The 27,780-nt window shown below is 36.6% G+C and overlaps 1 protein-coding gene and 1 pseudogene across 4 annotated transcripts in view; one reads left to right on the forward strand and one right to left on the reverse strand.

The window, feature by feature from the left end:
- Positions 1 to 27,780, reverse strand: part of CEP162 (centrosomal protein 162) — a 63,638-nt gene that overhangs the window by 32,207 nt on the left and 3,651 nt on the right. For all 3 annotated transcript variants that reach the window (XM_084889779.1, XM_084889777.1, XM_084889778.1), the window contains exons 3-13: positions 24,631 to 24,745; positions 21,807 to 21,953; positions 21,310 to 21,493; positions 19,305 to 19,372; positions 16,755 to 16,870; positions 12,510 to 12,540; positions 10,750 to 10,866; positions 7,973 to 8,164; positions 7,305 to 7,386; positions 4,886 to 5,165; positions 3,749 to 4,004 (exon numbers count right to left, since the gene is read on the reverse strand). In XM_084889779.1, coding sequence (XP_084745905.1) covers positions 3,749 to 4,004; positions 4,886 to 5,165; positions 7,305 to 7,386; positions 7,973 to 8,164; positions 10,750 to 10,866; positions 12,510 to 12,540; positions 16,755 to 16,870; positions 19,305 to 19,372; positions 21,310 to 21,493; positions 21,807 to 21,953; positions 24,631 to 24,745 — 1,588 coding nt within the window. The remainder of the gene's footprint in view (positions 1 to 3,748; positions 4,005 to 4,885; positions 5,166 to 7,304; positions 7,387 to 7,972; positions 8,165 to 10,749; positions 10,867 to 12,509; positions 12,541 to 16,754; positions 16,871 to 19,304; positions 19,373 to 21,309; positions 21,494 to 21,806; positions 21,954 to 24,630; positions 24,746 to 27,780) is intronic.
- On the forward strand, positions 14,144 to 15,251 carry LOC311625705 (transcription factor BTF3 homolog 4-like; annotated as a pseudogene). Its single transcript has 2 exons — positions 14,144 to 14,148; positions 14,492 to 15,251. The product of its transcript is annotated as a transcription factor BTF3 homolog 4-like (transcript).

Genomic DNA, 27,780 nt, shown 5'->3' on the forward strand with positions numbered 1-27,780 from the left:
TGAGGGCATGTTTGGGAGTGGGGTGGGGGGGCAATGGTTAAGATATATATACATATCATACCTTAATAAAAAAAAAAAAATGAAAAAACAAAAAATACCCCACACAAAGCAAAACAAAAATAAAGGCTTCTCTTGACTCTACTTTCATGACAGCTTCTGACCATTTCCCCTGCCTGTTAATCCTTTCTCCAGGGTGGTCTATAACTGGAAATATCCAATTCCACGCCTATTTGCCTTTTACAGCCACATATCCATGGAAAATACTTGCCGAACTTACTGATGGCCTCCTTCTTGCTAATCCCAAGGGCTGGCTGCCAGTCCTCATCTTTTTCTCCCAGCAGAGGGTGATAGAGCAGGTCAGTTCTCCTTCATGCATGTTCTTCACTGGATCCCACATACTCAGGTTTCCTCCAACCTTACTCTCTGCTTTGTAGTTACTCATCCTCTCCCTAACATCTTAATGTTTGTTCAGGCCTTGGTTGGCTTTTTTCCCTCTAACTATGCTCCCTCTCTTGAAAATCTTTATCAGTCTCATGGCTTAAAGAAATATTTTTAACATCTCCCAAATTATATCTTCAGTCCAAACCTCCCTGTTGAACTCCAGACTTTTCTAACTGCCTCCTAGTCATCTCCACTTGCATACAGAACAGACATCCCCAAACAATCAACAGCTAGATGCCTGATCTTCTCTACACTCCAACATCTCCTCTACTCTTGCCTTCCTCACCCAACTAGATATAGTATCTTGTCTTATGGTTTTTTTTAAGCCAGAAACATTGGCATCATCCATGACTCCTCTTTCTAAACCTCAAACAAGTATTTTAGATTTTTGTTTCTGTCTTCTAAATGTATTCCTATCTAACCACTTCTCATTACCTGCACTGACAACACCTGGTTCAGACCCCATTACTTCTGTCCTGGATCCCTGCAACATTCGTCCAGTCCCCTATAGTATGTGTATGTATATATATGGTCTGTAACACAGCAGCCAGAGAAATCTGTCTAAACTTTAGACTCTAAAGGATAAGTCAGATAGGTCACTCCCATGGTCAAAACTTTTTAGTGGCTCACCTTTTCACTCACAGTAAAATTAGAAGTCTTTAAAATCCTTTGGAATACCTATGTATGCCTGCCTCTACCTCTCTGATCTCATCTCCTACTACCCACCTTCTTTGTTCACTCTGCTTTAGCCATATGAGGCTTCTATGAGGTTCCTGGAACATGCCAGGCATTCCTCCCTACTTTCAGACCGTTCACTGGCTGTTTCTTTTCTGGATTATGCTACTCCCAAATATCCACGTGGCAATTCCCTTTCCTCCCACAAATCCTTATTCAAATACCTCTTTCTCAAGGAGGCCTACTCTAGCTTGTCTAAAACTGTGACCCGCCACACTCCACCGCTGACACTGTTGCTCTACTTTTTCTTTTCCTTAGCTCATAATATCATTTACTAATTATTATGCTTATTGTTAAATGTCTATTTCTCCTCACCCAATGAGAAGTTTCAGAAAATTGAGGAGGGGAGGTTTTCTGCCCATTTTGTTTACTGATGTATCTATCAGTGCCTGGACCAAGGTAAGATGCTGAAAAAATATGTTAAATGAATAAATTTGGATAAAGTAAACTTCAAAAATGTTTAGGGCTAATCTAAAATAAATATAATAATATTAAAAACAAAATTTCACTTTCTTCCTCCCTGAAGTACAAAATGAATACTGAAACATCAATGAAAATTTTTATACTCTTCTTGATGATTCTAAAATTTGATAAACATCCCAAGAATCTTTTCTTAATATTAAGTACTAGATCCGGTGAATGGTTAATTATTAATAACTGAGTAGATGATAACATCACAAGCAAATGTTCTACACAAAAGCAAGATGAAAGAGAAAGATTCTGAGGTGAAGGGAATAGAGGTTCCTAGGTTAGGAACAGGAATGTGCTTATGTTAGTCCAACAGAATCATATTCCTTTCTCTCAAGAATAATCAACCTCTACTGCTATTCTCCTTCATTCTGACATAGACCAGCTTTAGCCTTTCCATCTAATATGCACAGGTTACTAGAGTGAAAACATATCCATGAAGACAAAAGAGTCTTTGATGCATAAAAACATTTAAATATTAGAGACCCAGTGCATGAAATTCGTGTATTTGCAGGGGGGGAGGGGGAGTGAGGGGAGAAGGTCCCCTCAGCCCAGCCTGCCCTCTCTTGCAGTCTGGGCGCGCTCGGGGGATGTCCGACTGATGGCTAGGCCCACTCACCCTGAGGAACGGGCCTAAGCTAGCAGTCAGACATGTCACCACGGCAGGAGAGGCTCCCACCACCACCACTGTGCTCACCACCCATGAGCCTGGCTTCTGGCCGAGTGGCGCTCTCCTGTGGAAGCGCACTGACCACCACCAGGAGGCAGCTCCTGCATTGAGTGTCTGCCCTCTGGTGGTCAGTGCATGTCATAGCGACCGATCATTCCATAGTTTGGTCGATTTGCGTATTAGCCTTTTATTATATAGGATGGGCATTCCTTGGAGATACTGTGGGTTTGGCTCCAGACCAGTGTAATAAAGTGAGTATTACAATAAAGTGAGTTGTAATCTTTGTGTTGGTGGAGGGTCTTGCCCTCCACCTGTAAAAAACATAACTTCTGTGAGGCTCAATAAAGCGAAGCAAAATAAAATGAGATATGCCTGCACAAAGTGGTCCTGAAATGGACAGCTGTAAGGAAAGGCAGGGGAAGGTACTTTAAGCTAGAAATAATTTTTCCAATGAGGTCAGTTCTTGGACAACAATCACAATATTGCAATGATGAAATCACTCACCTACTTAATTTAACAACAAAGAAGTGCCAAAATGTTTCTGGCTCTATTATTACTCTACCTTTTCCACTGGAGTCTAAAGGCAGCAGAAATATTGCTGTGACCTGAACATTTCTCTTTAATAGTTGCATTGGCTCCAAGTTAAAAATTACCCTTTCCAACTGTCAATATAAATGACTACATCAGGAAATAAAAGCACTGTGATGTACAAAATATGCAATATATTATAAATAAAATAGCCTGCCTCTCCAAGTCTATTCTGAACTAATGTCGTGACAATGTTTAAACCTTTATTTGTAGGTAACCATATGCATTTTGAATTTATAGCTCTAGTAAACACTGGCTATTTCAGAGCCAACCAGATCAGGAGGTTTGACTTTCCTATCTTATAATATTCACATCCCATATTTTCTGGGTATCATTCAGGAAAACCCAGAAGTAATGATGAAAAACCTTCTTTAAATTGAATCTTTCAGAAATGGAATGTGTACTTAAAGTTAATTCTTTTCTGTGAATAAGGAAAGTTCATAGAAGGGGAGAAGGAAACAGGAAAAGTAAGGAACAAGGAAGGTTAAATAATACACTATCGGTGACCCTTGAACAATTCAGGGGTTAGAGGTGCCAACCTTTTATGCAGTCGAAAATTCACATGACTTTACTCCCCAAAAGCTTACATACAAGTAGACTACTACTGACTAGAAGCCTTACTGATAACTTAAACAGTCAACACATATTTGTATGTTATATATAATACATATTGTATTCTTATAATAAACTATAGAGAAGAAAATGTTATTAAGAAAATCATAAGGAAAGTACATTTACAGTGAAAAAAATTCACATATAAGTGAATCTGTGAAGTTCAAACTCACGGTCAAGGGTCAACTGTATAAAAAACAGAACTCTATTATGAAAAGAGTATATAATGATTACCTTTTTTTCTTCCTTGATTTGAGGTGAGAATGGATCTCAAGTTTTTGCTTTTCATCATGTCCTTTGAAGTTTTCTTTTCAAGAGTAGAAGTCTTACATGGTGAACTGGGTTTTCCATAGCCCGAGCTCCTAACTGATGCATATACACCACTCTGGGGCTTTCTTTTAAGTAAAGGAGGTGCACTTCTGGCTTTCTTGTATGGTACCTCTTTATCAATTACAGCCCCTTCTCCAGAACTGAGTTGAGATCTAAAAGTCTGCATATAACAAGTACAAACTCTTTAGTACTTCAATAAATTTCAACTGTAGTTGAAAGTGAAGAATTAACAGATGGCAAAATCATAGTGATTACTAAATAGCATAGTTTGCTAAAGGCAAACCACTACATTAAAATTCCCTAAGTCCAAGTCATCAGAATTCTCATATTTTGCAGCACATCTTTAAAGTTGGGAGTGAAACAAAGCAAAATAATATAAAATAAGCCTGCCAGAAAGCAGTATGTGCAATTATGAGAATTAACACGGAGATGAGAACATATTTTGAAAAGACAAATTTTATTTACTTTTTCCTCCAGATTTCTCAAGATTAAAAAAAAAATTTAATACACTGCCTTATTCCACACAAAAAACGGGAGATAGTTTATGATAAACACATAATTCCAAATTATAAAGTAAAAATATTGGGATCATGAATCTATAAATTAGAACAGATCAAGGGCACAGGAAAAAGGAACAATGAAATACAAATTTCTCAAAGATTTCTGATAGCATTGATATGAAATGCCAACTTAACCTACTCTTGCAGAACAGACTACTGGAAAGATTAAATGAAAAGCACTAGAATGATGAATAAACTTTATTTTATTATGCTACTCAAACGCTAGATGATACTTATTAAAAAAATTAATCAAATAAATGATGGCCTTTAATAGAAAGCTAATGCCCTTAGAGGTACTTTAAATTTGGGGACTCCAGGCTATTGTAACAAATATTGCTCACTAATATCCAGGATCTATGTGGAGATTGGTAAGTAATCAATCCCATAAACTTAAGAAGTACTTATGTATCAAGAGCACTTATATAATTTTATATAACTTCATTTATCAATATGTCAAATTAATTTAATTATAAACACTTACTTTCTTTATTTTGTCCTCCTGAGGTAACACTGAAGGAGCAACAGATAATTTTTTCCGCAAAATGTCAAGGTACATTTTATCTATACATTCTTCTGTAGTATTTACTATGGGGCAGCAATTTTCTATACTTTCATTTGTTGTCTTTTGTAAAACCACATTCTCTTCATTTTTGTCAAATGATTGGTTCACATGTTGTAGCTCTTGAGACACATTTGGCTTCATCTTAAGGGGTAAGGAGCTTAAGACTTCAGTTTCTTTACTATCAGCCTGTTTTTTGTAGCTGTAAAACAAAATAGGACACAGAGCATATATACTCCATGACTCCTCAAATATCAGTTTTATTAACACACACTATTTATATACAAACATATTTAATATATATAATTCAAATTAGGTAATTAATATGCGATACCTTATTTACAATTCTGGTCAATAGAGCATACTCACATAGTATCGTATAATAGTTTTGATTTTTAAATAATAATGTTAATGCAGTATAAGGGAAAACATGTATGATTCTGAGGCCTACTTCAAAAGAAAGCCAAGCTAAACAAGACTAAGATTGCTTTTGTATAAAAAAAAATAAAATATAAATTTCTATGTGAATTTTTAATAATATATTGTTTAACCATACTTATAAGGTCAACATGCATTTGTAGCAGAAAAAGCATTTTATACATGTCTAGAAGAAACTAAAGAAGCAATCATAATTTACATATGCCAATGAGGTACAGAATATAAATGTTAAAAGGCATACATTTCAACACAGTAAAGTAAAATTTTTCAAGTAAAAGTCATGAGGATTTTGAAATAAAATCATTCCTGTGGTTTAAAACAGTTAAATGCAATGTAACATTTCAGACCATTAGATTTAAAAAATATGGAAAATGTTCCTTGAAATGTTCTAACTGTTGTTAAAGATCAGCATATTATGGGGACTCCAAGAATATGGATATTGTTATTTTCAAGTTATTTAATCATGGTCAATTAGGTAATTTAATTCTGTAATTCTATATAATAAAAGGCTAATATGCAAATAGACGGAGCAGCAGACCAACCAGTCACTATGAAGATCAGTGGAAGAATACTAGACTTAGCGTGCAAGTAGATGGGTTTTAGTGTAAGTTTTACTGTATCATTTTTGCTCAACTAATGTAAATGTAGAAACAAGGCCAAGAAATCACTGCAAGTGGATTTCCATGACGAAGATGTAATACAAGGGGCTCAAAAGGTGTTTATTAAAACATAAATGAATAGACTTTTCACAGACATATTTCATGGACATCACAGATGTGATAATGTAAATGGTTAAACACATGGACTTCCTTTGTATCCTTTAAGGCTTAGTGTTCTTACTTATGAAATGAAGATAATAATGGAATAAACTTCATGGAGTTGCTGTAAAATTAAATATAATAATGTATGTAAAGAACTTTGCATAGCACTTGGCCCACAGTGAATACATGATAAAAATGCTGGTTGTCATCACCATCATCATCATCATCATTATCATCATCATCCAGTTGCTGTGAGAGCTCACGACTGAAGTGACTTTATTGCAGTTTCATCACTTGAATGATGGGGACTAAGGATGCCTGTCCTACTTATTCTAAAAGCACATGAGATAATGGACCTGACAATCGAAGTGACACACAAATGCAAAGTTGTTTCTTGACGAGGTTATTGTGATGTGCTATTCTGTACAAGAGCGGGAGCATTTTCTCCAAGTCAACTTCTCTGTGTCCAAACCCATCCTGTGAGATGATGGCCAGTCTACAACTAATTACAAAACTAACTGGCTTATAAACAAAAAGATCTATGACTCATATACAGAATAAAATTCATTTTCCATCCCTTCATTCAAAATCAACTGTCCCTGAGCTACTTAAAGCTGAAGAAATTATATTTTTTCAATAAAAAGCTTTAAGACTACTTAATGGCATTTATCTATTATTTTCTTATTTTAGCACTAGGAGAATTTTGATGAATTAATTGAGTAAAAAGTAATTTAAAAAGAGATCAGTGGCTCATACATAGACACATACAAGTTACACATTAATCATTCACTAGGAATGATAATGTAGAAAAATGATTCTACAAATTTCCAGACAAAACAATGAACAATCAAATAACTTGCACAATCCAATTAAAAAAACACATACCTGCCGAAATCGGTTTGGCTCAATGGATAGAGCGTCGGCTTGGGGACTGAAAGGTCCCGGGTTCAATTCCGGTCAAGGGCATGTACAGTACCTTGGTTGCGGGCATATCCCCAGTAGGGGGTGTGCAAGAGGCAGCTGATCAATGACTCTCTCTCATTGATGTTTCTAACTCTCTATCTCTCTCCCTTCCTCTCTGTACAAAATCAATAAAATATATTTAAAAACAAACAAAAACAAACAAACATAAAAACACATACCTTACAGATTGTAATTCCAAACCACTGATCCCAAAGGAATCTATTCTAATAGTTTTCATCAGTTCCTCTACTGTGGGCAGATCTAAGAGGGGGAAAAAGTTAAAATAGCAACCATAAATGTTAGGTCACTTGCTTAATTTTATGTCTCATAACAACAAAATTACTTTTTCTCCGATTGACATACTAGTTAACAAAATGACTCATACAAGAAACCCACTGTAAACTTCCCGTACCAAGACAACTTCCTTTGATAGTTATATTTGAAATATATGTAATTATATATTTAATGCATAGATATACAAATCTCAAATATATGTATCTTGGTAGAGCCACGTACACTTTTTTTTTTTGCTAAATATGTATTTAGTTGATTCCCAAATACTGTTCTCTATTTAAAAAATAACTTTAGTCTATGTTCATGGAAAAGATTAAAAAATGTGAAAACAATTCAGTAATTTCTTAATTTAGTCAAAGCAGATTAGTAAAGAAACTGAAATTTTATCCCATGTTCACCTCTAACTTAATAGTTAAACCACTGACTTCCAGATTTCACTTGAACAAACTGTTTAAAATAAACTCAGAGATTGAGAAATAATCACTACAGAAAATTGTGTCCAAATTACACTAAATTGGAAACTGTTCAGAGAGGATCTTAAATAAGCTTTTACCAGATTCCGTAGTAGAGATGTTTTTGGAGGACTCCTCATTTTCTTGAGGATGATCTTTCTCTGAGCTCTTGACATTTTCCATGGCAACAGTCTCAATTCTTTGTTCATCAGGATCTCCCAAGGAATGGGCTATATGACAATAAGCCTGATGAAGAGCTTCAATATCACTATTGCTTTGTCCAAAAGAAACACCTGTTAAAATTAATGTAATCTCCAGTATAATCCACAATTACATGAGAAATACATAACACTAATGTCATCTCTTAATCTGAGAAGGATGGTGAACAAGGCATAGGACAATGACGACATTACAGAATTAAGTACAAAACTAGGTAATGTATAGTTACGGGCCTACCAATATACATAACAGCAGGCTTAATCCCCAGTAGGAGACATGCATGAGACAGTAGATCAATGATTCTCTCTCATCATTGCTGTTTCTCTTTCTCCCTCACCCTTCCTCTCTGAAATAAATAAAAATATAATTTAAAAAAATTAAAACAAAAAGGAGGGATACTTAGAGCAGAATTGTGAACAGTTAAGTGACAAGTGGCAGGGATTTTTAAATAGGACTTGAAAAAGATATTGCCTATTAAGTAAGCCTAACTCTTCCCCTAACCATCTGTCACACTGAGTAGCATGACTGAATAAGAGAATTGATCTTTATGAAGAAAGAAAAAAAGGCACAGGTGTTTCTTTTCTCCTCTACAGAAATACCCTAAATACTTAAGTATCTGCAGATATACCAGTATATAAAAGAAATTATCCCAATGGTAAATAGCACAGCGGTACTGAATGATCATACCTAATTTATCAGGTATGAGGTTTCAGAAAGAAGAGGTTCAAGGCTTTAAAGAAACAGGAGAACAAATGTGCAGAAAAACAAATGACCTAAAAGTTACAAATTAAAAGTAGAGGATAGAGAGGTATTAGGTGCTGCTCAGGAAACAGCAGGGAGGGATACTTTTCTCCTAAATTTACCAAAGTGATATTAAAATATCTCAAGAGTCATACAAGTTAATTTTTTTCATGCCCTTTATGAGAAAAGGCCTGACCAGTCTGCCTTTTACATTAAAAGGAGAGTATTCTATGTAGCTTATTTCATATATTATTATTATTATTATATATTTTTATATAAAAAGCTTATATTTGTCCACTTAAGAAAGTTGAGACAGGTCAAACGCTGAGTTGCAGAGGCATGCATCAGGTTGTGGAGCAATACTGTCACCTTGTGACTGCTCCGGTCATGCAGCCATAGCACAATACGGTACTGCCCGAGGGACAAATGAAAACAAATGGAAGACTGGTGTTAGGGAAAACTCTTTTTTATAAATACTAACCTTTTTTTCAATAAAACACAAGAATTTCATCCATATTATTTTTAAAAGATGATCTTTGACAATGCCGCACCTAATATGAGCCTGCTTAATTCTAGAAGCATGGTAAAAACAAACAAAAACTGAAACTTCACTTATCTTTTCAGTTCTTAACCCAAGTTCAGATACTCATTTGAAAATTTCAAGTGTACTTATGAAGTAGCAGGTAAATTCAATATCCCACAGCTAACCAGATTTATACTATAACTAGAGGCCTGATGTATGAAATTCGTGCAAGATTTGGCCTTCCTTCCCCCGGCTGCTGGCACTGGCTTCGCCCCAGCATCAGGGACCCAGCCGCCAGCAGGCACTCGGGACCTGGGCTCCCTCCTCTGTCTTCTGACAGACACCTGAGACCCAAGGCTGGGCTTCCCTCCAGCCCCTGCTTTGTCCAGGAGGACATCCAGAATGATGTCTGGAAGGATGCCCAGTCCAATTAGCATATTACCCTCTTATTATTATAGATACTTTCAGGTTCTTTATTATAACTTAGTACTATTAAATTATAATAATGTTAACAACCACAGAGTTATTTTTTGTTGAATCTTAACAATGTACTACACAACATATGTTATCACAGCTGACCATCACAAGGTCTAATTTTAAAGAAAAACAGGTTTGGAAGCATTAACTGTCCAGTGTCAACCAAGTGATAATTGGCAAGGATGAGAATAAGAATCGAAGTGTACATGACAATAAGTTCATACTCTACTATATTCCATAAAGTGACTCATCAAAATATTTCAGAGGCAAGAACATTTAAGAAATAATACCAAAAAACTATAGCTTTATATAACTGCTTGGATCATCTCAAAAGAATTTTTAGTTTCGGCCAATATTTTAAAACAGAAAGGGTGAAACAAGTGAAGATAGTGGTGACTCTTAGAATGGCAGTGACTAGAAAAGAGGTCTGAGTAGACTTCTAGTTTGGGCTGGGGGGTGGGACCCCAGGAGGTTGGCCAGCCAAGAGGGGAAGGGGCTATGGAAGGTTGGTCAGCCAGCCCCCGCATTGGGGCTGGTCAGGGGGGCCATTAGGGTGAGGGGGTGGGACCACGGGAGGATGGCTGGCTGGTGAGGAGGGGCCGTGGGAGATTGGCTGGGCAGGGGGTTAGGGTCTTTGGAAGATTGGCTATGGGACCACATTCACCACCAGGGGGCAAGTCCTGCAGTGAGTGTCTGCCCCCTGGTGGTCAGTGCGCATCATAGCGACTGGTCAACTGGTCATTCTGGTCGTAATAGTTGCTTAGGCTTGATAGAGATAGATAGATAGATAGATAGATAGATAGATAGATAGATAGATAGATATAGATAGTTATTATCTATTGTATTATGTATAAATGAAGTAAATTAGTCATAAAATATTACACATTTAGAAAATATTGAATTTTCAAACATTTTTACCTGTTCCTGTCATTTCATTGTCAGTTATTTCGGGCAGAACCTTTGGCACAGTAGTTGCTTTACCTTGTTCATCAAGGTTGACCTCTGCAACAGAATCTAATGAATCAAGTAGCACCACTAGAACAACATACAAGAAAAATTATTAGGAAAATAAAGAAATTTGTATGGTCCCTTTAAGAAAGTATTTTAATCATAGGCAATCCATATAAAAACAAAGATATTTACACATAAAGAATATATAATCATGTACTATAATAAGAGAGCATGATTTTCTCCTTATGTACAAAATGTAGGTTTACATTAACATACATATCTATGTTCACATATAGGCCTAATGTACATTTATATGTGGAATGTAAAGGGCCTGAGAAAAATAAAATACACCAACTTTCTTAAGCTATACCCGACACTTGACATGTGATATATTTATACTTTATGAAATATTTATCACAATGAAGCAAATTTATTTAGTTTTTACATGTGGTGAGAACACTTGAGATCTCCCCTCTTAGCAACACTACTGTTAACTACAGTTGCACACTAATCTCCAGAATTTTTTTTATCTTGCATTAACTAAAACTTCGCATCCCTTATCCAACATCTTCCTATATCTTGTGCCTGGCAAGCATTATTCTATCCTCGCTATGATTTTGTCATTTTTAGATTCCACATATGAGATATAGTATTTGTCTTTCTGTGTCTTTCTGTGACTACACTTAACTAAATGCCCTCCATGTTCATCCATGTTGTTCAAATGGCAGAATTTACCTTTTTTTTTTTTAAGGCTAAATATATATTATTATTTAAGTATTTAATCCATTTCAAATTGATTTTTGTACATGTTGTAGATAGGGATCCAGTTTTATCTTCTGTATATGGCTATTTTCCAAATGCCATTTACTGGAGTGACTATTCTTTCCTGTGTATTCTTAAAGTCTTTGTCAAAAATTGACCATTTATAAGTAGGTCTATTTCTGGAAATTCTATCCTATTACATTGACTTATGTTCATTTTTAATACTAATAGCATACTGTTGATTACTACAGCTTTGTAACAGTTTGAAATGTTAAATAACAGTACATGTGATTCCTCCATTTTTGTTTTTTTGCAAGACTGAATTGGCTATTTGGATCTTTTGTGGTTCCATATGAATTTTAAGATTGTTTTTGAAAAATGTCATTGGAATTTTGATAGGGACTGCACTCTATCTGTAGTTCACTTTGGGTAGTGCGGACATTAAAACAATATTAATTCTAATCATGTACATGTGACATTTCCATTTACTGTGTCCGCTTCAATTTCTTTGATATTTTGTAGTTTTCAGTGTACATATATATTACTTCCTTGGTTAAATTTATTCTTAAGTTTTTATTCTTTTGAATATTATTTTAAATGGGAATATTTTCTTTTCATAACGTTTCTCTGATTTTGATATCAAGGTGATCTGTGTCATAAAATGAGTTTGGAAGTATTCCTTCTTGTTCTTTGTAAGACTTTTAAAAAATTGGTATTGATTCTTTGGACATTTGGTAGAGTATAGCAATAAAGCTATTCAGTCCTGGGATTTCAAAAAAGAAATTTTCTTAAATATAACAGAAGGATTCAAGATAGGCAGAAGAGACATATTACTGAGACAATCTGTGAATGTTGATTCATTAGAGTTATTAAAAAACAAGCACAAATAGTGGTTTATTCAGATTTAGATAAAATGCTGAACAATTTTTTTTGCAAACTAAAACATAAGCATACACAATATTTACCATTGGCCAGCATGCCAGTTTTCTCTTCTTCCTAAATTAAAGGTATAAAAGAATCATATCATTTAATAACAATGTTATGTAAATGATAATGAAAATAGTAACAAAATTTGAAAGTCAGTGCTCTACTCCATTATGAAAAGATCAGGAAATGTTCTTTCTAGATGTATCACCCTCAATCAAATGATAATTCGACAGTAGTAGAGAGTGTAGCTATGAAAAAACTTACAGAAGTTTCTTCAGAATCTTAGCAATTACCAGTAATTAATTAGGGCCTTTATAAAAGCCTTGTTTAAAGTATCCAGATGCCCTCTGCTCATCTACTTTGCTCAGAAAAAAAAAATTTTTTAACTGCAGAATAACATGAATACCTCATATAAGATTCCTTCTAGTATTGTAACATCAGCATTTTCCCCTTATTGTTAAGAATGATTAAATATAACTTATACTCATGGTTTCATCTACATTTTGAGAGAAAGTTTTCAAAAAGGTAGGCCACCAAATGATAACATAATTGCAATTCATCAACATTATGGATTCCCTTAGATTCAGAATAACTTTTCTAATTAGTGTCACCTATATTCTCCCCTTGGATAGGCAGTATGTAGGATTACCTATATATACTAGAGGCCCAATGCACGGAATTTGTGCAAGAGTAGGCCTCCCGTCACCTGGGCTGCCAGCACTGGCTTCCCGCTGGCACCCGGGACCTGGTCTTCCCTCTGGCTGCTGGCAGGCACCTGGGACCCGGGCTTCCCTTGCAGCCCCTGCTTCATCTGAAAGGTTGTCCTAAGGATGTCTGGTCTAACTACAATAGAATATTACACTTTTATTGTTATAGATAAGAGCCAAGCAACCAGAACAACCAGTCACTATGATGGGCACTGAGGTGGCCAACTAGCATCACTGGGGCCCTGACTGCCCCCCCTAACCTCTCACAGCCCCTACCCCCGTTGGCCCCGCTCCCGATCAGTCCCCCCACCCCAATGGGGGTGGGGCCAGCCAGCTAACTGCCCACGCCCTCCTCTTCCAGCTGGCCCGCCCTATTGGCCCCCCATCGGGGCAGGTCAGCCAGACCCCACTCGTGCATAAATTTGTGCACCAGGCCTCTAGTCTTGTTATAACAGAGCTTTATTACCTTCCTATTTTGATCATTACCCAAACAACTCTCTCCTAGGTTTCCACATTTAGGTTAACACATTTTTAAGGCAGGCTACCCTTCCTTAATATAGCACACCACTGTGCCTTCTACTGACCTATTTATTTTTCATAAAATATTATAATTGTCATATTCCAAGTATAAATCCCATCAAACTAAGGATACTCATCAGATCTCTTTAATTCTGGGGTATTTCTAAGGTCAACTGGATTTTTCCACCCAAGCTATATGATACAGATACCCAAAGGCAAATTACTAGGTTAGAATAAGATAATTTTCTTAAGAATATTTATAAATACCCAAAAGGGTTCCTTACTTTTTAGATAGTTTATGGTTTCACACATGTTATTGTAAAAAACATCTAGCCCTTACATGTAGTCCCAAAAGAGACTGTGTCCAGATCAAGACCAACATAATAATAATTGTCCTACCAGTTACTATTAGATAGTTCAAGGGTAAGTTATATCAGGTAGGCGATATGCTGTAATACCCTTAACTAGTCTTGGTAAGAATTGAAAAATGAGAGAGTATAGCAATGTTGAATGTGAAGAGTAATTTAATTTATGATCGCAGACACTAATGTCACTATAAATACTAAGAAGGGGTATTTATTGTATTCACAAGGACAAGACCTACCAAAGAAAAGTATAATTTATTATGTCTGCTTAAAATTAGACTTGAGATTTTAATTAATTTTTCAACTTCTAAAGCTTAAGGAAATTACTTGCCAAAAGATATCCTTAAGACTATCACCAACTGCCATGATATTTCATTGAGATTTATACCACACTGACATCCTGCATTAAAGAAATGTCTGTATGTGAAGAGATGTAGAACTTTACAACAATAAGCAAGACATTAAAGAATTGATCTTGCGTCCCCGTGTGTGTACACTTATCCTCAGCTGGTCTGCCCTAGATCCCCTGAGCATCAGCCCTTGTCCCCCACTCAGCCCCGTTTCTTTCCTCTCCAACAAGATAAAAGAAACTATCAAGAATCAAGAGCAACTTGCCAAACTGCAGGCACAAGTGCACATTGATGAGAAACGAACTGCTCGTAAAAAGAAGGTGGTGGTTCACAGAACAGCTACAGCAGATGATAAAAAACTTCAGTTCTTCTTAAAGAAGTTAGCAGTAAAGAATATCTTTGGTATTGAAGAGATAAATACGTTTTCAAACTAAGGAACAGTGATCCACTTTAACAACCCTAAAGTTCAGGCATCTCTGGCAGTGAACACTTTCACCATTACAGGCCATGCTAAGACAGAGCAGTTGACAGAAACGCTACCCGGCATCTTACACCAGCTTGATGCAGACAGTCCGACTAGTTTAAGGAGACTGGCTGAAGCTCTGCCCAAATAATCTGTGGATGGAAAATCGCCATTACTACTGGAGGGGATGATGATGATGAAGTTTCAGATCTCGTGGAGAATTTTGATGAGGCTTCCAAGAATAAAGCAAACTGAATTGAGTCAACTTCTGAAGAAGATAAGCTTGAAGAAATTTCTGGGAGCTGCTATTTTATATTATGACTGCTTTTTCAAATTTGTTTATGGATCAGATAAAACTAGATCTCTAATATTTTTTAGCCCAAGGCCCCTGGACATAGCAGCTCTTTTCAGTTTTTGCTTATACATAAATCATTCTTTGCAACTAATTAAGCTGAAAAAGCTTGGGAATAAAGTTTGAAAAAGGTTAATAAAGTTCTCTGCCTAGTATAGTTGTATTTTTTATTTCATTGACACTGATTTGTACGCAGAAAGCAAAGTTGTTTGTAGAAACCTAATCATGGCATATAATATGACATAATCTTTGATGGAATTTTATTAAAGACTAGAGGCCAGGTGCACAAAATTCGTGCACAGGGGTGTATGTCTCTCAGCCCAGCCTGCACCCTCTCCAATCTGGGACCCCTAGAGAAATGTCCAACTACCCATTTAGGCCCTATCCTACTGGACTGCTGGATCACAATCCAGGACTGCTAGCTCCCAAATGCTCGCCTGCCTGCCTTCTGATTGCCCCTTACTGCTTCTGCCTGCTAGCCTGATCACCCCCTAACCACTCCCCTGCCAGAATGTTTGCCCCAAACTTCCCTCCCCTGCAGGCCTGGTCACCCCTAACTGCCTTTCCCTGCAGGCCCGGTCACACCCAACTGCCCTCCCCTGTACGCCTGGTCCCTCCCAACTGCCCTCCCCTACTGGCCTGATCACCCACAACTGCCCTCCCTTGCATACCTGGTCCCTCCCAACAGCCCTCCCCTGCTGGCCATCTTTTATCCACATGGGGGCAGTCATCTTTGACCACATGGGGGCAGCCATCTTGTGTGTTGGAGTGATGGTCAATTTGCATATCATCTTTTTATTAGATAGGATATGATAGAAGCCTGATGCACAGGTGAGGGCCAGCTGGTTTGCCCTGAAGGGTGTCCCAGGTCAGGGTGGGGGTCCCCTTGGGGCATGGGGCAGCCTGGGTGAGGGGCCTGTGGTGGTTTGCAGGCCAGCCATGCCCCCTGGTGACCCAAGTGGAGGCCCTGGTATCTGGGATTTATCTATCTTCTATAATAGAAACTTTGTAGCCTTGAGCGGAGGCCTAGGCCCACCAAGGCAGGTGGAAACTTGGCTTCCTCCATCGCCCAGGGGAACTCAAGCCTCCTGCTCTCTCCAGCTCCATGGCTGCCGCCATTGTTGTTGGGATTTATTTATCTTCTATAATTGAAACTTTGTAGCTGTGAGCGGAGGCCTGGGGCCACCAGGGCAGGTGAAAAGCTTGGCTTCCTTCATTGCTGGGGGAAACCCAAGCCTCCTGCTCTCTCTGTGGCTGCAGCCATCTTGGTTGGGTTAATTTGCATATTCGCTCCTGATTGGTTGGTGGATGTGGCTTATGGGTATAGCAGAGGTATGATCAATTTACATATTACTATTTTATTAGATAGGATTTAAATGGTAGAATCATGTAACAAAAAACAAACAACAAACAAAAGACTATAAATAACTCCATATTTCGAACTCTCCAAATAATAACAGCTAAAGTTATTGCCTGAATAACAGATAAAAAAGTTTCAAAATTATCAAATACATAATTAATGTATACCTGTTCGGGTGCATTTATTTTTTCTGATTTGGAATTTTCTCTGGAATTAGTCTCTTCATCTTTAGTAGTCAAAGGCCCATCAATTTCCTCATCTTCAAAATCATCACTGTAATTTTCTGAAGAAAATTTTTTAAAAATATAAGGATCACATAAAAAAATCAATTTCTAGGAAATGACTGATTTCAAAAGGAAGAATTCCACATAAGAGTAATTTATTGAAATATTGGCATAAATTAACAGATTTTTTGCAAAGATTTAATAATTCAATTCATAGGACTATCTTAATTTATCCCATTTTTTGTACTTTCAAGTAATTTTATTTTTAATCTTTTATAGTATTAATGAACTAAAAATGTCTAGAGCTACCCAAAAGATTTTATGACATCTTTAAAACAAATTTTAAAATTTGTTTTTTAAAGACAAAAATCTTAAATTGCTTACTTATAAAAGCCAGCACTATTGTAAAATGTTGATTCATAAAAGGACAGATTTTGTGTATTTTAAGTTTTTTAAATTGATTTTAGAGAGAGAGAAGGGAAAGGCAGAGAAAGAAACATTGATGTGAGAAACATCAATCGGCTGGCAACTATGTGCCCCCTACCAGGGATTGAACCCACAACCCAGGCATGTGCCCTGCTTAGGAATTGAATTGGTGACCTTTTGGTGCATGGGACTATGTACAATCAACTGAGCCACGCAGGCTAGGGCTACTCATTTTTTAAGTTGATTTTTTTGGTATCTGAAGTATCTCTACTATAAGCCTTAAATGCTACTCATGAGAGGTCTATCTCTGATACTTCCCTTAGGAAATATTGGCCTATATGACCTTCACTGTTTCCCAAGACTGGGCACTTCTCAGCTAACGGCCCAAATTATATCTCAATGACTTTGCAGCAGATAGAAAGGGTGTGTCCATGTTAACATGATGCCATCAGACTATTTATTGAGAAGATAGGGCAGGGATAATTTGGCCAGGATTTACTCAACAATTTATAACTTGTTTATAGCTCAGACCTACTGGCTGTAAAGTGTAATAACCTTTACAGGTTGGAATCAACTTCTAGAAGGAAATGCAATCTTACTTGTAGTTCAAAAGAGATCACATTCAGAAACAGGATGGCCTGGTGGGAGAAAGACTGATGAGGTACTAGAGTCTGCTTCTGGAAAGAATGTCCTTCAGTCTTCTTTTAGAAAGGAGGAGACAACTTAAATGTAGTTATAAATGGAAGTGTGGAAATACACTTGAGAGGGATTGGAAATTAAACAGAGATGCTTCCATTGAGACTTGCCTACAGAAACATTTCCACTTTAGTTCATAAGGAAGATGAGGTTGGAACAGCATGGGTACTGTAACCTAGGCAGATAAGCTAGGTTACTTGGTTAACATCTGCATTTGGAAGTTGAGAAGCTCACCTTTGTTTCTCCTCCATTTGAGAAAGAACACTGAGATTTTTAAATATCAGTAGAAACAATTAAATTCACAAACAGTTATTGAGAAATTACTTTGTATTAGACATTGTTCTAAGTTCTAGGACCAATATAAAAATGATGAAGATTCTAATATTTTAGGCAGGAAGCACTAAGTTTTAGGTAACCTAAAAGATTAAATTTGCTTAAAAAAAGATGTACATGGAAAGGGGAGACATGGGAAATTATGACAATGAACTTAGACAACTACTTGGGATTTGGGAACTACTTCCAATCAATGGAAGGGAATGTATTGTTTCTGGGACCACAAACAGGTAGCATAAGAAACAGTGCAAGCAATATAACACTTAACAGTGCAACCAGGAGCCAGAAGTCTTGGAATCACTACTTAATTCTTCTACCTTCAGCTATAGAACTGTCAGCAGTTGTAAAATATTATTTGAAAGTAGACACCAATAAGATAAAGATGCATATTGTGAACAATGTGTCCTAATTCATATTCAGACAATGAAGAGAAAAAATACAGCAAAAAGGTATAACCAGCCAAAAGAATGAATAACGGAATACTATAAATAATCAATTCAACAAAATGCAAGACAAATAAAACAAATAAACAAAAAGATGGAAAGATACAAAAAGAAATAGCAATACAGTAAGTAATCAATCCAGTAAATATATTTTTATAAAGTGTAAAAACACCTGAATTAAAAGTCGGAGATTGTCAGATTAGATAGAAAAGCAAAACCTGGCTATATGCCATCTTAAGAAAATCACTTTAAAACACAGATACATTAAAAGTCAAAAGATGGAAAAAAGATGTATTGCCACAATTAAGCTTTAAAGGTATTTGTCTTGGCTCCACAGATTTCCCTGCTCCTAGCACAAAACTCCTTCTTTCTGTCTTCCCAGCTGGCCCACAGCCCACTCCCAACAAGTAAGGCAGCGTGCACTGTTAACAACTTCCCGGTGGCTCAGGTTACAACACAAGCAATTGGCACTACCTGTTCAAAGCTCTTTCCAAGACAATATGATTTCCCTTTAATTATTTTTTCTTACCAATATCTTTATTAAAAGTTATATTATCTTTTCAAATACTGTAAATTTTAAAACCAATGAAATTACCTGCCAGTTCTTCATGCTTTGATTCATTCTCATGTTTATCTTCAATTAATTCTATATTAGCTTGATTACTAGAAAAAAATATGCATTTAATTTAGTATCACATGTTAATAATACATTGCCATGCAATCCTTCATATATATTTTTTAAAATATCTAACATTATGTATTTCTTCTCATGTTCTATGAAATGCAAAAAATGTGGGAGCTATAAGCAAAACATTTTGAAAATAACATTTCTTTAAAGCTTAATTGTAGCTGACAAAATAATACAAAGGAAAATATGTCGTATTTTTTAACTCTATACATAAATTTGTGCATTTACATGTCTCAGGATCCAGATATCCTTTTTACACTAAAGATTAGGACTTGACCACAAGTTATGAGAACCAGTGAAGTCTACAAGGAGGCTAGGAAAAAAATACCATAGTCATTTACATGCTAACAAGCAACTTAATCCTGAATTAGGAGCTAAATAGGAATCTTACCAAACTCGTGCCTAAAGATCACGGCTAGTGGGCTGCATGCCTCATTTAAAACCCATCGGTAGCGAGTTTGACATGCTTGCGAGAAAAACGCAGCAAGGCAACAGAGAAGCTGGAGCAAATCTGAATTGCACTGGATCTATTAGTTCAGATATGCTTTCTTTCAAACCCAGGAATCAGTTCCACCTTTTTCAGTCCATCAATCCTGCCTCCAGTGAGATTAAAAGGTCCAAAAAATTATAAAACTACTAGAGGCCCAATGCATAAAATTATGCAAGGGCCTCTGCCGCAGTGGCCCCTGCCCGCTGTGGCTTTGTCAGGAAGGATGTCCAGTCTAATTAGTGTATTACACTTTTATTATTATAGATGTTAGTAATAGCAGAAAATAATTTTGCATTTCAATACTATGCTGCACCCTGACTAATCTGTTTTAGAGCAAAAATATCAGTATTTAAAATTTTGTTAGGAAGTCAGAAAAAAGTTAAATATTGCAAATGGGCAAAAATCTTGTGACTAATAAACCTGAACAGGCTTAATCTATGTCGTCACTTGCAAAAAGTAATCACCATGGGTCTGCATTTTCCTGATGGGTATGCCAAGAATGCAAGGCACGGATCCCCCACTTCCTAGGTCATTTCTCAGGGTCATGTTTGCCATGAGCAACCTTGAGAGATGAAGCAATGTTTCTGCCCAAAGAGAAGGCTTGTTTCCACTTTATCATCAAGCAGTAGATTCTCTATGCTCAGTGACAGGTCCTCTCCTATAAAGCAACCACCACATATGCAGACGGCCATCACGGACCCTTAGTGTTGCCCTGAGGGCCCTGGGGGGTATAGGGAACTGAGGCAAATGAATTTGGCACTCAGGTACTGAACTGCTTTTGTTGTGAGAAATAAAGCCCTTTGCTTCTGACCCAGGAATCTTGTGTTTGTAAGCATTCATGACTGGCAGGCTAACTTGTTAACATCCAAGTAGGGTAACAATCTCAGAGCCTACACAGCCCACGGTAGTCACTGCTTTGTCCACCATCTGTAAGAACCTAAGCCTCGTGAGGAAAGCAGGTACTCTAATAACCAGAAATTAGTATTCTCCTGACTCTTAAGATAATTACAGTTTGGTGTTATTCAAAATCTTAGAATTATAATCTGACTTTGACTTCCCCTCTGAGTATACAACAGCTCCTACACTGTTATTTACCTTATCTGTGGAAAATCACTTGACAAACTACTTTCCTAGTAAGGTCTTTCTGGCAATGTGCTATTAGTCTCAGTAGTGTCTCAGGCATGACATTCAGATATCTGGAGGCAGAATGGGCTCTCAAATACAAATCAATGTATTCTGTTCACATAAAAGAAAAACTCTGACCAACATAATAAACAGAAAATAGAGTTAAAAATAAGATTCTACTTTTGCCTGTTATAATATTTACCCATTTTAATCCATGTATATATCAGTCTTTCAAAAATATAGGAAAAACACACACAAAAATCATTGAACGATTAGTTTATAATATATTTACATTACCTATGTAAAGCTTTAAAATGTGTGGAATCATTAGAATCCAATTCCTTATTTAATCTTGAGTAATCAATGGAAGATGTTAACCCTTTCTCAAGTCTGGCAAAAAATTGCTCTTTTTCTTCTTTTTCTTCAAATGTGTCCAATCCCAATCCGAGTACACTTTGATTGATCTCAGAAACTACTCTCTCTAAATGAAGGCACAAATACATTTTATTAACACAAAAAATTTTGATAAAATTAACTTTAGTGATGCATTTATTGACATTATATAATAAAATTTTAAAACATATAAAACATATTTTACTTAATCTTTCACCCAATATACGGTAGATGTATATTCATAATCAATAAGCAAGATTATAAGGCTTCTCTAGAAGTATACTTGTAAAACCTTTTAGGAAGATATTAAATCTTAGTGCTTCAAGATTGTAATTTTTGTAAAAATTCTGATTTTAAGCATAGTAACTAACCTGTCAACTCGTATGTCTCACATTTCTTACCATTTGTTTCTAAGCTGTCAATGCTTAGGATGGAGGTTCCACTGCTCTTGAGAAACTGAATCCTCTCAGCAGACTCCTCTTCTATTTCCATAATAAGCTGAGAAGTCGTCTTTGTTTTCAGATAGCTTACATTTGTTCCCAGCTGTCCTAGGGATGGGAATAAATATAACTGGATATTTATATTCAGGACATTGTTTTGACAACTATGCCAACACCATACTATTACACTAATTTTGTGGACAGTAGCTATAAAATAAATCTGATGTATTAAGTAAAAATCCATCAAACCTAAAATTCACAAAAGAAAAATTATATTTGTTTGCAGTGTGTCTTAAGAATATTTTAAAATTTTGCATTATGAGGGCGAAAAGAGCACAGCACTTTTATACAGCTTACCATGCTATTTTAAAGAACAGTGCCTGCCCTATGTGAAGGAAGAGTAGTAAATAACCAGCTGAAATGGGAAAGGGAGACAATTCCAGGCAGAGGGAAGAGGAACAAAGGGACAACAATGTGAGGAAACAGCCATATCGGAGGATGCAAAAAGCCAGTGAAGGTGGGTGTAGAGAGAGAGGGTAAGTCAGGGTAGAAATAAGCACAGAGCAGGAGCTGGGGGCTAGACCATTCTCATCTTCACAGGCTGGGGGTAAGATTTTCTCTTTATTCCAAAAGCAATAGAAAACTGATAAAGTTATGTAATATCAAATTTTCTTTATCCTAATAGTACACATTTATTGTAAACAACTGATATACAGAGAAAGTAAAAGATTACATTACATGATAGAAATACTATTAAGATTAGAAAAATATAACTGTTGCTTAGCAGGAAGCCTTAAGAAGTCACAAATTTTGAATGTAATTTCCTAATTAGTGTCCTCTTGAAAAGGGTTCAGAATCTATTTTATGTCTTTAGGTGTGCATAATGGTTTTATAGCTCAAATAACTTCCATGGCTGCAGAATATCAAGAGACAAGAGACACGTTAAAAGAGAAAGTGCATGCGAAGGTTGGGGTGCTGCGGTGCTATCTGTCTGGATTTCATCCTGGTTCCAATGCTGGATGCAGGGATGTGACCCATGCTAATGGAGCTCACGAGAGACTACTATAACCAAAACCAAGGTTCAACTGATTTATTTGTAATGAAGAGGACACCCAGTAGGATTAGATGGTTTTACCCTCCAGGCCGGTGGTTCTCAACCTTCCTAATGTAGCAACCCTTTAATACAGTTCCTCATGTTGGGGTGATTCCCAACCATAAAATTCTTTTCGTTGCTACTTCATAACTGTAATTTTGCTACTGTTATGAATCGTAATGTAAATATCTGTGTTTTCTGATGGTCTACAGCAGGGGTTCTCAACCTGTGGGTCACCTAAAACCATTGGAAAACACAGATATTTACATTATGATTACGATTACAAATATTAGTCTAGGACCTATTCTTTCCCTTTGAATTTACACATCATTCCATCTCTGATCATTTTCTAGAAAAGAGACTTTAATGCTAATTAACTGTTAAATCTTTGTCAACAATTCCAATAGCACTTCATCATATTATATCCTTTACAACGGAGGGAAGATTCTAAAAATGAATTCTTCACATGCAAACTAACACTGTTGTATAGTTTGGGGACTTATAAAAAAAAATGCACTGAATTTTTCAATTAATCAATTCCTTATTTACATTATTAAGAACAGACAAATGACTACCAAATTCACTCTTACATTCATTTGTTAAACTCAGTCATTATTTACTACTGAGGGTCAGGAGATACAAGGAAGTGTTTCCTGCCTCACAAAGCTGCCAACCTCAGCAGTAGGTTACAAGTATTACCATAATGCATAAATGCCATTACGGTGTTTTGACACTGAAACAAAGGAGAAAATAATTGTGTTGATAAGGGAGTTAGAAGAGTTAGGGAAGGATTGCAAAAGAGGTAATACCTAACTTTATTGGATAAGGATGAGAGGGAAGGCATTCTAGCAGCAAGAAAGCATGAGCTGACGCACACAGGCATGGAGCCTGTGGTGCTTCCAGGGGAGAAGGAATAACCGAGTATGGCCGGAGCACATGAGGCTAGAAAGGAGGGTTCCAGTCAGATTACGCAGAGCCTTAACTGGCATGAGGGCATTCAGGCTATTTGAGGGAGAAAACAAAAGCCATGGGTAAATTTGCCCCCTAGAGAAGAGATACTAAATCTTATCAGTTTATAAAATGGTGCGTAATGACCCACAGCAGTGTGAAAATGGGTATTTCATCTCAGTTCCTTAGAGATACGGCGATCACCATATATAGTAGTACACTAAGAAAACACTCCAGAGCAGGAGTCACCATGGGCTGTCTGTGGACCACTGGTGGTCGGTGAGGTTGTCAACTGCTGCTCCAGAGAGTAATTTTCTATTTGTAACAATGCAATGAGGAATAGTTCTGCGATAAATTATTTATTTTACTACTGTTATAAGAAACTGTGATACCAAAACCTATAAACTTGTTAAATTCTGCCCCTGCAATGACATTAATATGTTGTCAGGATATTTTATTAAATCACCTTAAATCAATTTACCAATAAATATAATTATATATAAACATACTAATATTATTCATCATCTTAATTTGAGTAAATATAAATGATCTCAATGTAAAATAATCTAATAATGTAGAAACATAGACTCTCAATTATTTAATACTGTATATAATAAAGTGAAGAAAATAAATTCAAATTATTTTCTTTATATATTTATAGTACAGTAACAAAATCTAGAATTAAAAGTCTTGACTGACCCCTTGTGGTCAAATAATGTGAGATGAAAAATCAGTAATATTTACCACCATCTTCAAAATCATCTTCTGTTATCCACCATGGCAGTGCATCTTTCTTTTTCACTTCTCTTTTAGGTTGTCTAGCTGTTTTGTTTGAATTTTCAAAAGAGTCATCTGAAAGCTGAATCAGATATAAGCTACTAAATTTTAAATTTGAGAATTTCAGATTCATCACTAAAATGTTTCTTCCTTCTCTCATAGTTAAACTATTATATACATAAGCAATATTCTCAGCATTAATGTATGAATTCATATTTCTAAACATATATGACCAAAAATCAAGCATAAATCTCTGAACACCAATTTTTTAAACAGAATTAAACAAGTAAACTACCTAGGGAGAACAATAACAACCAAGAAATAAAGAAAATTTGATCAAGGAAATCAGGAAAGGAAAAAAAGAAAAATACAATCCTCTTTTAGACATTTTTGAGGGTCTAAGAATAAATAATGATTGAGCAAAATGAGCAAAATTACCTAGAACACAGAATTCTAAGACAGGGAGAGCTGAGTTTTAGGTGTTTACCAGAGAAATTAGCATTTTGTCACAGTAATTGATAGGATTTAATAAATATTTATTTGTCCTTTTCAACTCTTCAGATCCAAATTTTACTATAATACAATCCTAAACTCCCTACTCTAACCCGAACCTAGCCCCCTTACTCTTAGCCAATAACTTGGCCTCTCTCCTCACTGAGAAAATAAAAGACCTTCAATCAAAACCTCCTTTCCCCCTCACTCCATCACTAAGCTCACCTGTTAAAGCATTGCTTTTCTCTCTGAAACTTTCTTCCACTTTATGGAGAACCTGCAGAGGGGTCACTTCCAACCTCTCCAAGTTCTTTCTTCCTTGGTTATCTCATTTTATCTGATTCTTAATCCCTCCTCTCCACCCTACCTTCAGATTATAAACCTGCTCTTCACATCCCCAGGTACAATACTGGACTGGAAGAATGAACACTCTGGTGTCCTCTATTTTAAAAAAATCTAAACTAAACCAAACCAAACAATCCTTTAAACCTGGTTCTCATCCAAAACAGCTCTCCTCGAGGTACCAAAGACCTCTAAATATCACCAATAAAGGACTACTGTCAGCCACCTTCCCTGATCACGACATGGAACTTGATGTCTATGGGTGACCAACTCTGAAACGTCTTAAAACTCTCTACCTTTAACTTCACAGCATTCACACCCTCCAAGTTCTGTGGAAAACTTGGTGGTTTAGTGGGAAAAGCTCAGTAACCTTCCTCACCCACCTATTTTAATAGCTCTTGGCAATGTCCGTTTCTTTAATTCTAAACTTCCCCAGGACTCTGCTCTTGGTTTTTTTTATTCTCATTCTACACACTCTTCCCAAGGATAGAACCAACATTGATCCTATATCTGTTCTATGTCAGGATCTATTCCCAAGTTATCTCAATCCTGAAGTAATCTAGGAGAGATTCACAGGCAGGGAAACAGCTTAAAGAGGTTAAACATCTTGCCCAAGCTGCTACTGCTGGTGTTACAGAGCTGGGTTTCAAACTGAGATCTCTGTGACTAAAACCATTCCACTTTCTTTCTTTCTTTTTAAAATATATTTTATTGATTTTTTACAGAGAGGAAGAGAGAGGAATAGAGAGTTAGAAACATCGATGAGAGAGAATCATCGATCAGCTGCCTCTTGCACACCCCCTATTGGGGATATGCCAGCAACCAAGGTACATGTCCTTGACCAGAATCGAACCTGGGACCTTTCAGCCCGCAGACATCCGATGCTCTACCACTGAGCCAAACTGGTTTCGGCCGTTCCACTTTCTACTACACTGTTTAGTCTCCCAACTAGGACATTGCTACCAGAGTGACCTTTTAAACTTCCAAGATGACAAGACACATTTCCACCTGCCAAGACACATGCCAACCAAGCTCAATGATTTGTAAGACAGTCAATTTTTAAATGCTCAAAAATAACTAACTGTCTTCCCTGACAACCAAGCAGGAAGAAGAGAGGAGGGAAGAACATATATTATTTATCCCACCTGAATTTTAGTTGCACCACCTTCCACTCAATCTCTAAACTTCACTATCACCTCAAAATATCTCATTTCTCGCTTCTTCCTATTATCAATTGATTATCAACATATTGTCAATTGATAAACAGTAATATGTAGGAAGACTGAATCTGTCTCAGACTCAGTCTGTTTCTCCTAATCTTCTCATAGTGTGTGGAAGGTTTTGGGGCCTGACAGATCTGAGTTGAAACTTCAACTTCAAAATATTCTAGCTCTATTGTTTAGGGCAGTGGTCGGCAAACTCATTAGTCAACAGAGCCAAATAACAACAGTACGACGATTGAAATTTCTCGAGAGCCAAATTTTTTTTAACTTAAACTTCTCCTAACACCACTTCTTCAAAATAAACTTGCCTAGGCCGTGGTATTTTGTGGAAGAGCCACACTCAAGGGACCAAAGAGCTGCAGGTGGCTCACGAGCCGCAGATTGCCAATCACAGGCTTAGGGAATATTACATCTCTCTTTACTTTATTCACCTGTTAAAAATAGCCATAATAGCACTGACCTTGTATAGTTGTGGCAAAAATCAGAAAGAAAAAAGATAGAAATGCAGGATTCCCACCCTATTGTCTAATTCTAATACGTAATAGGTATTCCCACTTTTGACAATATTGCACTGCTTTCCAGATTACAATAATTAAAAACAAAACAGCCCTGGCTGATATGGCTCAGTTGGTTGGAGTCTTATCCCATGCACCAAAAAGTCAGGGCACATGCCTGGGTTGCAGGCTTGATCCCCAATGATCTCTCTCTCTCTCTGTGTCTCTGTCTCAAATCAATAAAAACGTATTTAAAACAAAAATAAAACAAAAGCTCTAGTTGATTAAGTGTCTAGGTGGTTAAGTGTCGGCCTATGGACTGAAGAATCCCAGGTTTGATTCTGGTCAAGGGCATGTACCCTGGTTGTAGGCTCGATCCTCAGCCCCCATTGGGGTGTGTAAGGCAACCAATCGATGTGTCCCCCTCTCACATGAGTTTCTCTTTTTCTCTCCCCCTCCCTTCCACTTTCTCCAAAAATCAATGCGAAAAATATTCTCACGTGAGGACTAACAAAAACGATAACAACAACAAAACAAACAAAAAAAAGAAAGAAAGAAACTGGTCC

This window comes from Pipistrellus hanaki, assembly GCF_964339955.1.
Source record: "Pipistrellus hanaki genome assembly, chromosome: 7".
NCBI classification, from domain to species: Eukaryota; Metazoa; Chordata; class Mammalia; order Chiroptera; family Vespertilionidae; genus Pipistrellus; species Pipistrellus hanaki.